The following is a 13,566-nucleotide window of genomic DNA, read 5'->3' on the forward strand; positions in this document are numbered from 1 at the left end:
GCCATGTCACCAAAGTCTGGCCAACCTGTCAAACTTGTGTGGACAATGATGCCACCCAAGGTCCCCATGCGCTGAAAGAGAATTGGTGATGGGGACATGATTGTGAACCTGAGAATCCCTAATCAGGAATCTCCACACAGGCAACAAATGAATGAAGTTGGCTAAATACCCATTTTGGGACAGCATCATCAATGACTGAACAGTCCTCTTCTGCTCATTCAAACTGACGAGGGGGCCAGAAAAGGTGCCATATAATAGGCTGTCCAACTTCCTTCTGGTTGGGAAACCATCTCCTGCAGGACAATGATCTTCATGATCAAAGAAAGAAAACTAAATTTTGCAACTTGGAATGTTTCTTGTTGTCTCAAGAGTGACTTGTTCAAATCAAAGATCTAAGTGATGTCTGTATCACTTAATCAAGGCACAAAACTGATGATAGATAGTAAATCATCGACCTGGTTGATTGGTGATGAACATGCACCTAGCAACCAAGATATTGCATGACAAGAGGAACATGATCAATGTCTTAGCCCCAAAGCAGCAGCAGCAGAAGTGACTACCACACAGTTTTTGAGGAGACAAAGTCCCATTTTCACATTGCGGATACTCTCCATTGTATGGTGACACTACCATCATGCTATATGGGATAGACTTCAAACAGATGTAGCAACACAAAATCCATGAGGTGCTGTGGGCCATCAGCAGCAGTAGAATTGTACTCAACCAAAATCTCCAACCCCGTGGCCCAGCATATCCCCCACTATCATTAGCACCAAGAAAGAGTATCAACCCTGGTTCAAACAGTGCAGGAGGGCATGTCAGGAGCAACACCAGGCATACCTAAAAAATGAGAGATCAACTTGGTAAAGCTACAACATAGGACTACTTGCATGCCAAATAGCATTAGCAATGAATAATAGAGTTCAGCAATTCCACAACCACCAAATCAGATATAAGCTCTGCAGTTCAGCCATATCCATCAAGAATGGTGGTAGACAATTAAGCAACACACTAGAAGAGGTGGCTCCATAAATATCCCCATCGTCAATGATGGAGAAGCCCATTACATCAATGCAAGGGATAAGGCCAAAGCATTCACAACAATCTTCAGCCAGAAGTGCCAAGTGAATTATCCATCTTGACATCCTCCATAAGTCCCCTGCATCACAGATGTCAGTCTTCAGCCAGCTCGATTCGCTCCATATGATGTCAGGAAATGGCTGAAGGTACTAGCTGCTGGAAAGACTATGAGCCCTGACAATATTCCAGCAACAGTGCTGAGGACTTAAGCTTCAAAACTTGCCACATCCCTAGCCAAGCTGTTCCAGTGCAACTACAACACCACCATCTATATAGCAATGTGGAAAATTGCCCAATAGTACCCAAGCAACAGGACAAATCCAAATCAGGCCAATTACTATTTCATAAGTCTACTCTCAATCATCAGTAAAGTGATAGAAGGGTCACCAATGGTGCTATCAAATGGCACTTGCTTAGTAATAACCGGCTGACTGATGCTCAAATTGGGTTCCACCAGGGTCATTCAGCTCCTGAGCTCATTATAACCTTGGTTCAAACACAGATAAAAGAGATGGATTCCAAAGGTGAGGTGAGAGTGACTGCCTTTGACTTTAAGGCAGCATTTGACTGAGTATGGTGCCAAGGAGCTCATGCAAGACTTGAGTCAGTGGGAATTGGGGAAAACCCCTCCACTGGTTGGAGTCATACCTCAACATAGGAAGATGGTTGTGTTGCTTGAAGGTCAATTATCTTAGTTCTAGGACATTAGTACAGGAGTTCTTCAGGGTAGGTTCTAGGTCTAACCATCTTCAGCTGCTTCATCAATGGCCTTTCTTCCATCAAAACAAAAGGACATGTGGGGATGCTGATGTCTGGACAATGTTCAGCACAATCCCCGAATCTGGAGATACTGAAACAGTTCATGTAATAATGCAGCAAGACATAGACAATATCCAGGCTTGGGCAGACAAATGGCAGGTAACATTCATACCACACAAGTGCCAGGCAATGACCATCTCCAACAACAAAGAATCCAATCATTGCCAATCAGTATTCATGGCATCACCACCACTGAATCCCCCACTATTAACATCTTAGGGGCTTACTATTAACTAGAAACTGAACTAGCCACATCAATACTGTGGCTACAACAGCAGATCCGAGTCGAGGAATCCTGCGGTGAGCAACTCACCTCCTGACTCCCCACAGTCTGTTCACCATCTACAAGGCACAGGTCAGGAGTATGATCGAGTACTTTCCACTTGCCTAGATTAATGCAGTTCCAACAGCAGTCAAGAAGCTCGACACCATCCAAGATAAAGCAGCCGTTTGAATACCCCTTCCACCATTGACTAACAGTGGCAGCGGTGTGTACCATCTGCTAGATGCACCGCAGGAGCTCACCTTCCAACCCAATACTGCTATGGGCTAAAAGGACAAGAACAGCAAGGCTGCTGAGGTTGGGCCAAACCTAATCCTTCTGACTCACAGGGAGAATAGTACCACTGAGAAGTCACTGGCTCTGCTCTGCTGGGTATCAAATCTGTACTAAAAGATCACATCCTAGTCACCAGCTGCCAGGGCTGTCTGGAATGGGTTGTAAACCTGTCATCTTCTAACTCATGGTGAGAATGCTACTGCCAAATTTTGCACATCCTCAGACGTAGGTAGGTCCTCAGTTACAAATGTTTGTTGTCTTTAACTGAAGTTAAATAGAGAATAACTTTGCTTTCTGCAATAAAATCTATGATCTCTAGGTGGATACTACCCACTGCCAACTCTGGACTATAGCACACAAACCAAAGGATTAATTACTGAAGACTTGGGCACAGTTGGCCCTATCAATTCCACCAACCCTTAACAGAATTGCAGTTTAAGCACCTGCATGAAGCTGATTTTATTCCCGTTTATAGACCATCTTTCCAAATATCAAAATTAAATTCAACTTTCACTTAGTAAATAGTCATCTCACCCTGAAATAATATTCTGAATTCAACTCATTACATAATTCAGAATTGTGAGGTAGAGTTTTCACATGGCTGTATAAATTGGCCAAACCAATGCAAAATATTGTAGAATTTCATGTGCAAGTTACATTCAGTGTTATTTTTCTCCTATGCTTTAAAATCATTGTGCTGGAAACTAACTTCACCCACAAAACTGGCCATGAAGCCAGATCAAATTAACCACCATGGCAACTTTACACCAATTATACCCATTTGCAGACCTTTGAGAAGGCTCTTAAAATTAAGCTTTATTTTTAAACACGCTTTTTAAAGATCTTTAAATATCAAAACAACTTAATTTTCTAAGAAATTTGACCATTGTACACCAATAAAACTAGGAAGTGATTCTGTATAGCTTTTTAAAAACTAATTTTCAGTTAAAATCAAGTACTCATAATTGGTGGATTAAACATCCTAACTAAAATGCTTAAATTTTCAGCTTTAATAATGAAACAGCAACAGGCTGGTATTGTGAGAAAAAAAAACAAAAAAAAATCCTCAAACGCAACCTAATCGCAACAGTTAGTGGACAATTTTAAACTTGTTATCTTTTTTTCAAAGCTCACCCTTTTTACACTTGTGACCAATCTGGAAAATTGCACAAATAGCATTCCTTTAATCTATCACTAAAAAAAAGTGCTTCAACACAAAGAACTAAAAAAAATGCAACTGAAAAATATCAAACACAAGATGAATGAGTCATTTGAATACATTTACAATTTATTAGAAATATCACATATACCAGAGGTGCAAAAGCACAAGAAAAAAAATCACAAATGAAGAAAGGGCATTTGGCCATTTGAGCTTGTCTCTTTAGAACAAAGGTGCATCAATTTATGTTAGTGTGTGAAAATTCAGCCCTGGGGAATTGCATAAATGAATGCTCCCCATTTTTAGATTTATTCTTCAGGTATGCATAACACCAACACCCTTCTGGGACCCTCCACATCTTCCCATCCTCTGACTGCATTCCATCTGCTAATCTCATTCCTTGCCATTTTCACCATACCCTCCACCTGCTCCTGTCTAATGCTGAAGGTGCTGTACTCAGCAAAGGACTCTGTTTCATCCCTGTATGCCCTTACCTCAAAACATCTGGGGCTTGGCTTGGCTCAGTGCTGAACTCTTCTCCTGCTGCATCTGCATGTGCACACGCATGCACTCTACCCTACACATTTTCCTCTCTTTTCACTCTGATGAAGAGTTAAATGAACTCTAAACATTAACCTTGTTTTCTCTCCCTATAGATGCTATCAGACCTGCTGATCTCAGTTTTTGATGCATATCAAGAGTTTGGACCAGTGTCCCCACAATTTCCATTTATAGTAACCATGTCCTTAATGTTCACCATAAAGTAGATCAAAGCACTGCTCCACACAAATCAAGCAGTTCAATCATGAACTATAAATTATTCTATGTTAAACCTACAAATTAAGGCACAAGGGTATTTCTTTTGCCTAAGTGTAGTTTATGCTTTCTAGGAAACAAGGGGTAATTTTACCCTCAGCCAGTAATTGATAAAGAAAATTAAGACATGTTTCTGAGTGAAGAAGTTCCTCCTCAACTCCGTTCTAAACCGCCCCCCCTTTGTCTTGAGGCTGTGCCCCTAGTCCTACTGTCCTTTCTGAGCGGGAAGAGCCTCTCCACCTCTATCCTATCCATCCCATTCATCATCTTATACGTCTCAATGAGATCTCCCCTCATTCTTCTAAACTCTAACGAGTACAAGCCTAGTTTATTCAGTCTCTCCTCATAGCTCAACCCCCTCAACTCCGGTATCAGCCTAGTAAACCTCCTCTGCACTTCCTCCAAGGCCAAAATATCCTTGCGTAAGTACGGCGACCAAAACTGCACACAGTACTCCAGCTGCGGCCTCACCAATGCCCTATACAGCCGCAGCAAGACCTCCCTACTTTTATATTCAATCCCCCTCGCTATGAAGGCCAGCATCCCATTAGCCTTCCTGACCACCTGCTGCACCTGAAGGCTGGGTTTGTGCAACTCATGCACAAGGGAGCGCAGAGGAGGTTTACTAGGCTGATACTGGAGCTGAGGGGGTTGAGCTATGAGGAGAGACTGAATAAACTAGGCTTGTACTCGTTAGAGTTTAGAAGAATGAGGGGAGATCTCATTGAGACGTATAAGATGATGAATGGGATGGATAGGATAGAGGTGGAGAGGCTCTTCCTGCTCAGAAAGGACAGTAGGACTAGGGGGCACAGCCTCAAGATAAAGGGGGGGCGGTTTAGAACAGAGTTGAGGAGGAACTTCTTCACTCAAAGGGTGGTGAATCTCTGGAATTCTCTGCCCGTTGAGGTGGTGGAGGCTGCCTCGCTAAATATTTTTAAGACGCGGGTTGATGGGTTTTTGATAAGCGAGGGGATTAAGGGTTATGGGGAGAGGGCGGGAATGTGGAACTGAGACACGACAGATCAGCCATGATCTTATTGAATGGCGGGGCAGGCTCGAAGGGCTGGATGGCCTACTCCTGCTCCTATTTCTTATGTTCTTATGAGTACTCATTTAAAATTGGCCAGAAAAGATTGACAGGAAAGATTCTCCATCGATAGCACCCAATTCGATCATCGCTCCCTGTAAAGGATACAGATGGTCACCGTGCAGAACACAGAAGCTGACTAAAAAGAGAAGGAAATACCAGATAAAACTGAAATAGCGCAAGTATTATTCAACACATCAGATCAAGGGATCAGTTTCAAGAAAATCTTTAATGTTCAAATTAACCTATTAAAGAATTAGTCTGTTTATGAGAAATTTAATATCTAACGAAATATCCAGTTGACAAGTGTTTTGTTTAAATACCATGCAATGTACGTATTTAAAATATGATCAACTGTAGCACAGTAATAAAATCTTCAGTCATAGATATAAATGACATGATAGTAACCAATAGTATATATAAATTACTATATACATAATACTTACATAGATTTTAACTGGCATCTTGATAGCACTCATATTCCAAAATGTTTGGTCGCTGCTGTTCAGGAAAAGAACCAGTGTCTTATTGGCACTAATTGGCTGTACATGCAAAAATACCTGAAAGGACCAAATAACAAATCGTTATGATCTACATAACATCCACAGTGCCTCTGCAATTGGTATAACTGATATATTTCCCTATTTAAATAAACAAACTTAACTGGCTCTTTGTTTTGACTCAATCCCCATCTAAACATTATGATCTGAAAAGATGGTGGAAATTAAATCTATAAATTATTTGAAAAGGGAGTTGCACTAGTACTTAAGGTTGAAGAACTTGCAAGGTTCCGAACATTAAGTAGATGTGAAACTCACATGACTGTTTTCTTCAAAGTTCCAGCACAGACATAACAAGTTGAATTTCAAAACAGGTCTATGATATTTAAGAGATTCTTATTTACTGTAGTTTCAATCATGAGTTCAGAGACTCTCAACTTCCACCCCACCTCCAATTTTTTAGCTAATACAAAGGTGTAAAACATTCACTTAAAACTTGAATTAAAATCTTCTACACCTTTTTGGAGTCAATCAAAGTAGTGCAGAAGGGGTGAAAGGAGGGAGATCCCTGATAGGTCCACTCCATCCCCAAACTAATCTGCTAAATATACCATTATGCACAGCGGATCCTAGACCTATGTAAAGAATACCACACTTAGCAGCAATCGTCTCTAACAACACGGCAACATCTGAGTACTGAATATAATACAAATCAAGGTAGGCTCAATTCCTGTCATGTGTGGAAAACGTTTCTAACCCATTGTAATATTCAAACTCTGACCTTTTTTTTCATTTGAGATTAAAGAACTATCAAGTAGTTCTAATCCAGTTCATTTTAAAAATGCTCAACTTTCCTAATTTCCAAAAATTAGGTTTTGTCAGGTTTAAAATAAAACATGAAGCATATCATGATCTCATCATTCAATGCTTGTCACAAAAAACAGATCTATATGAATCAGCAACACATGCAATCATCAAATTTGACAATGACTGGATTCACACGTTAATATATTTAATTAGCAATTTTTTATTACAAAAATGCTTGAAACGTTTTATATGCATTTTGCCAATTGCAACTATGGAACATATTTTTTCTATGTTTAATGTTCAAAAAAATACCATTACCAAGCTATTATTTTATAATTACCATTTTGTAAAATATTTTCTTTTCACTTCATACCTACAGGAAATAATATGCAATATATTATAGAGTAAAATATTTAAACAGATTTTACATGTAATTGTAATTTGGTGCATTTGATATATTTATAAATATATCAAATGCACCAAAACTAAAAATGTTATGCTATCCTGTAATAATTCTGATAATAGGATAGAATGGGAAGCAACAAAATATATAAAAAGAGATTTAACAAGGAAAACACTCAATAGACCATGATAACTGATAAACAAGCTGTGAAATTAAGAAATTTGTCACTTAATCATCCTAGCTTGGGCCATTTATTTATCTTCCATGATATGCCTGTATAAAATGTATAACTTTTGTTTTTCATGAACAGCCTAATGAGTAGAACATAGAAATTCCATTGAAAGATGACTGTTTTCAAACGATTATCTGTAAAAGTCAGCAACGTGTATGTATTAAAGTAGAACCAACTCCCTGTAAACAGTGATTAAACTATGATCAAAAACTACAAAGGGACTAGCATGAAGCTGAGCACCAGTGCTTTTGTTATAAGGCAACTGTTAAATTGAGTGAAATTTCCCGCAACATGCAAGTGGATAGGAATGTTCTTGCAAGCCCAGAAAAAAGGGAGGAAAAATGGAAAATATCTAAATAAAAGCACAGAAACCTTCTTAAGCTGATTGCAGAGAATTGTATCAATGAGAGCTGTGCACCCACCACAGAGCCATAGTGCTTTAGCTAGTAAAAGCAATCAATAAATAAGCCTAGGTTCAATTCCTGGTCTCTACTCAAAACAGCTGATTTTGGAAGGCTTTTCTATAGGAATGATGCAATTGGCCTCAAGACTCTCAACTACAGAACAGAAATTCAGCCAGAATGCTCTCTCCTAATACCAGTGCCTTGGTATATGTATGTCTGCATTTCCAAACAGATTCTTTTGAAGGATGATTTGAATACTTGTGGTGTGAAGCAAATATCTGTGATTTCCATGCTATGAGAAAACAAGAGCCAATCTTTTTACAACATAGATATAAATGCAAACTTATTCCTTCTATATCAAAGTCTGTTCAATGAACTACCTGACAGCACGTTTCTCCAAATATCTAGTATTAGACTGTCACAACCGGGTTTTTAAAACAATGGTCATATCGTTTTAACATTTAACAGTCACTTGTGTGTAAACAACATTAAAATAATATGGAAGTGAGAAAATCAATCATACATACAAGAACCTGGCATGCAATTCAAAATCTGGGAAAATCTGAAATCTGGCATGGTCTTGATCCTAAGGATGCTGGATTTGGGATGCCACACCTTTAAAGTAGATCACACATTTTAAGCCTTGAAAAATCCTTCCAAAAATAAATGGCCAACATATGCCATATGTAAAATGTGAATCACCAGTGTAGGATAGGTGGTCATCATTTGGAAATGTGAAAAATGTCTGTTTGTCAGTTACCATGTTGTCTACTCTATGTGATCATGTCTTAAAGTCTCCTGCATCATAATTGGTAATGATGCGGTGTAATGATGATAGCGCAGAGTCGCTGAGCAGAGACTGATAGCCAAGTTCCGCACAGATGAGGATGGTCTCAACCGGGATCTTGGGTTCACTTCGCACTATCTGTAACCCCCATGACTTGCCTGGGTTTGCAAAACCTCACTTACTGTACTGTCTGGAGACAATACATATCTCTTTAACCTATGCATAATGCTCTTTCCACTCACATTGTTGACATCTTAAATCTTGAATAGCAGGTTAGTTGTAAAGACTCACATTCTAATCAGTAATCTGTAAACTGTCTGTGCTGTTATATGCTCTGTCTGAGGCCAGAACTCTCCATTCACCTGATGAAGGGGCAAACCCCAAAAGCTTGTGAGTTTACTATCAAATAAATTGGTTGGACTTAAACCTGGTGTTGTCCGACTTCTTACTGTGTCATAATTGGTAACACAGCCCAAAACATTTGCTTCATTCCATGTACCAACTTATAAAGGGAATATAATCTAAACATGTATTTCTGAGCTGAAATTTAAGACCAACAGAATATGTCCTCAAATATTCTAAAAATTGATTATAGTGGGCATGTATGCCAAACATACGTCTATACATGCATTTTTGCATCCAAAAACAAGGGTAATCTTGTGCATCATGATTTATAGTAATTTTGACCTATGGTTTTCCTTGGTTTTCTGTTCCTCATCTTTACTTATTATTCCTCCACTGCTTCCAGTATGTCTTTAAAAAGAACATTAATTATAGTGTATAGAAATGTTTATATCCTTATCCATTTGTATCCTGTAAACTAATATATACCAGGTCATTAAACAGTAGGCTAACATATACCATGAGAAATTAGCATAGAATTAGAGTATTTGGCTCAGATTTTCCAGTCAGGAAATTTCCTGGCTCACTGCAGCCACTTCAGGAGAAGCTCCTCCAAACGGTGTGATCTTTATTCTGGACACTGCAAGATCATAACATCACTAATTCGTCAATCTTGCTTCCCAGCTGTGCAACAGTAAGTTAATCCTTTTGAGAGAATCTGGGCTCTCTGCCATACTTGGAAAATAACTTTTCAGTGCTACATTCAAAACAAAACAGGTGACCTGAAGCTCAGATAGAAATAAGTAAGTATTATTTGATAACTGTTACATAAACATGGCTGCAGGATGACATGGGCTGGGTCCTGAATATTGAATTGTGCATGATATTTAGAAATGACAGCAATCTAGGATAAGGTGGTGGGGTAGCTCTGTTAATTTGTGATGGCATTAATCCAATGACGCAAGTTCAGGAAACTAGGATGGAGAAGCCAAAAAGAAAGAAAAGTTCAAAGTGAGGTCCCATCATCCAAGGTTAACCAAAAAAATTTGAAGATAGTATCAAACTTAAAGAGAAAGCATATAATTGCACAAGGATGGCTGACAGATCAGAAGACTAAACAGAATATAAAAACAGCAAAGAATAATGTGATCTTGTTGCATAAAATTAAATCTCACCAGATCCAGGGTGAGGTATCTAAATGGATACAAAATTGGCTTAGAGGGTGGTTGTAGAGAGTTGTTTTTCAAACTGGAAACCTATGACCAGTGGTGTGCCTCAGGGATCAGTGCTGGGCCTGTTATTTGTCATTTATATTAATGATCTGGATGAGAATATAGGGGGCATGGTTAGTAAGTTTGCAGATGACATCACGATTGGTGGCACGGTGGACAGTGAGGAAGGTTCTCTCTAATTACATAATAAGAACATAAGAAATAGGAGCAGGAGTAGGCCATCCAGCCCTTCGAGCCTGCCCCGCCATTCAATAAGATCATGGCTGATCTGTCGTGTCTCAGTTCCACATTCCCGCCCTCTCCCCATAACCCTTAATCCCCTCGCTTATCAAAAACCCATCAACCCGCGTCTTAAAAATATTTAGCGAGGCAGCCTCCACCACCTCAACGGGCAGAGAATTCCAGAGATTCACCACCCTTTGAGTGAAGAAGTTCCTCCTCAACTCTGTTCTAAACCGCCCCCCCTTTATCTTGAGGCCGTGCCCCCTAGTCCTACTGTCCTTTCTGAGCAGGAAGAGCCTCTCCACCTCTATCCTATCCATCCCATTCATCATCTTATACGTCTCAATGAGATCTCCCCTCATTCGTCTAAACTCTAACGAGTACAAGCCTAGTTTATTCAGCCTCTCCTCATAGTTCAACCCCCTCAACTCCGGTATCAGCCCAGTAAACCTCCTCTGCACTCCCTCCAAGGCCAAAATATCCTTGCGTAAGTACGGCGACCAAAACTGCACACAGTACTCCAGCTGCGGCCTCACCAATGCCCTATACAGCTGCAGTGGGATCTTGATCAATTAGACTAGTGGGCTGACGAATGGCAGATGGAGTTTAATTTAGACAAATGTGAGGTGATGAATTTTGGTAGACTGAACCAAGGCAGGACTTACTCAGTTAATGGTAGAGAGTTGGGGAGAGTTACAGAACAAAGAGATTTAGGGGTACATGTTCATAGCTCCTTGAAAGTGGAGTCACAGGTGGACTGAGTGGTGAAGAAGGCATTCAGCATGCTCGGTTTCATCAGTCAGAACATTAAATACAAGAGTTGGGACACCTTGTTGAAGTTGTACAAGACATTGGTAAGACCACACTTGGAATACTGTGTGCAATTCTGGTCACCCTATGATAGAAAGGATATTATTAAACTAGAAAGAATGCAGAAAAGATTTACTAGGATGCTACTGGGACTTGATGGATTGAGTTATAAGGAGAGGCTGAATAAACTGGCACTTTTTTTCTCTGGAGCGTAGGAGGTTGAGGGGTGACCTCATAGAGGTCTATAAAACAATGAGGGGCACAGACAGCATAGTCAATATCTTTTCTCAAAAGCAGGGGAGTCTAAAACTAGAGGGCAAGGGTTAAGGTGAGAGGGGAAAGATATAAAAGTGTCCAGAGGGACAATTTTTTCACACAGAGTGGGATGAGTGTCAGGGACAAGCTGCCAGAGGTAGAGTAGAGGCAGGTGCAATTTTACCCTTTAAAAAGCACTTACATAGTTACATGAGTATGATAGTATAGAGGGATATGTGCCAAATGTGGCAAATGGGAGGCTTTTAAAAAATAATAAGGGTGGCATGGACAAGTTGGGCTGAAAGGCCTGTTTCCATGCTGTAAACCTCTATGACTCTAATAACTAAAAAATTAGTAAGGATGGATAAATTGGTGTACGGGGAAAGTTAATTAGAAATATAAAAACAAATAGTAAGAGTTTCTATAAGTATTGGGATAGAGATGAAAAGCAATAAAGGCAAAAAGTCACAATGGGAGTGATGTATGAGCCCCCTAATAGTACCATAGGTGGGATGCAGTATAAAGGAAGAATCAGTGGAAGCTTGCTTGAAAGGTATGGTGACAATCATGGGGAATTTTAATCTACACATAGACTGGTAAAAAAAAATCAGACGGACAGAAAGTGTAAATGGGGAGTTCATGAGATGTTTTTAGGACAGCTTTTTAGAACATCATGTCCTGGAACATACCAGAGAGCAGGCTATTATGGACTTGGTATTGTGCAATGAGATCGGATTAATTAATGACCTCATAGTGACAAACCCCTAGGCATCAGCAATCACAATGTGATCAATTTTTACTTTCAATCCGAGGGAGAAAAGATTGGGTCCAAAATTAGTATTTTAAATTTAAATAAGGACAATTATGAGGGCATGAAAGCAGAATTAGTAAAGTGAATTAAGTCAAGTTAAAATTTATTTATTAGGTGTCACAAGTAGGCTTACATTAACACTGCAATGAAGCTACTGTGAAAATCTCCTGGTCACCACACTCCATGCTTGTTCAGGGACACTGAGGGAGAATTTAGAATGGCCAATGCATCTAACCAGCACGTCTTTTGAACTGAAGGAGAACAAGCAGACTTCACACAGACAGTGACCCAAGCTGAGAATCAAATCCAGGTCCCTAATGCTATGAGGCAGCAGTGCTAACCACTGTGCATAGATTAGAGATGCAATGTCAAACATTTAAAGGGGTGTTTCAGAATACACAGAATAGGTACATTCCAAAAAGAAAAGTTCAAAGAGAGGTCCCACCATCCATAGTTAATTAAAAAAGTTAAATATAATATCAAACTTAAGAGAGAAAGCATAGAATTGCACAAGGATGGGTGGTAGGTCAGAAGACTAAACAGAAAATAAAAACAGCAAAGAATGACTAAAAGATTAATAAGGATGCAAAACTGGTGTACAGGGGAAAGTTAACTAGAAATATAAAAACAAATAGTAACAGTTTCTATAAATATTTCAGAAAGAATCAAAGTAAGTGTTGATCCTATAGAAAATGAGTCGGGGGAATTAATAATGGACAATAAGGAGATGGCAGATAAATTAATCAGACATTGGTCTTCACTATAGCGGATACAAGTAACATCCAAAAACAGCAGTAAGTAAGGAAATGGAAGAGAGAGAGAAACTCAAGTAAATTACAATCACCAAGGAAATGGTACTGACCAAATTATTGGAGCTGTGGGTTGACATATCCCCAGTGTGGATGGACTGAATCCTTGAGTCTCAAAAGAAGTAGCTATTGAGACAATTGATGCGTTAGTTTTAATTTTCCAAAAACCCCAGATTCGGCAAAGTTTCCATTAGAAATTTCTTAATTCAAAATGGGGGGTGGGGGGGTTGTGGGGAGGAGGAGAGAGGGAGAGGGGAGAGAGAGAAGAGAGAGAGAGAGAGAGTGTTAAAAAGCATCAAATAACATGCCTGTTAGCTTAACTTCTGTCATAGGGAAAATGTTAGAAGCTATTAAAGATATTGTAGCAGGACACAGATAAATTCAAGGTAATCAGGCAGAGTAAGCAGTGTGAGTGGGAAATCATATTTA

At 39.5% G+C, this 13,566-nt stretch overlaps 1 protein-coding gene across 2 annotated transcripts in view; it reads right to left on the reverse strand.

Annotated features, from left to right (window-relative positions):
* The window catches only part of LOC145358334 (transforming growth factor beta receptor type 3-like), a 119,127-nt gene that overhangs the window by 59,950 nt on the left and 45,611 nt on the right, over positions 1-13,566 (reverse strand). For both annotated transcript variants that reach the window (XM_080212272.1, XM_080212271.1), the window contains exon 4: positions 5,970-6,083. In XM_080212272.1, coding sequence (XP_080068398.1) covers positions 5,970-6,083 — 114 coding nt within the window. The remainder of the gene's footprint in view (positions 1-5,969; positions 6,084-13,566) is intronic.

The sequence above is a fragment of the Carcharhinus amblyrhynchos genome, chromosome 25 (assembly GCF_965287045.1).
Source record: "Carcharhinus amblyrhynchos chromosome 25, sCarAmb.v2.hapA, whole genome shotgun sequence".
Classification (NCBI taxonomy): domain Eukaryota; kingdom Metazoa; phylum Chordata; class Chondrichthyes; order Carcharhiniformes; family Carcharhinidae; genus Carcharhinus; species Carcharhinus amblyrhynchos.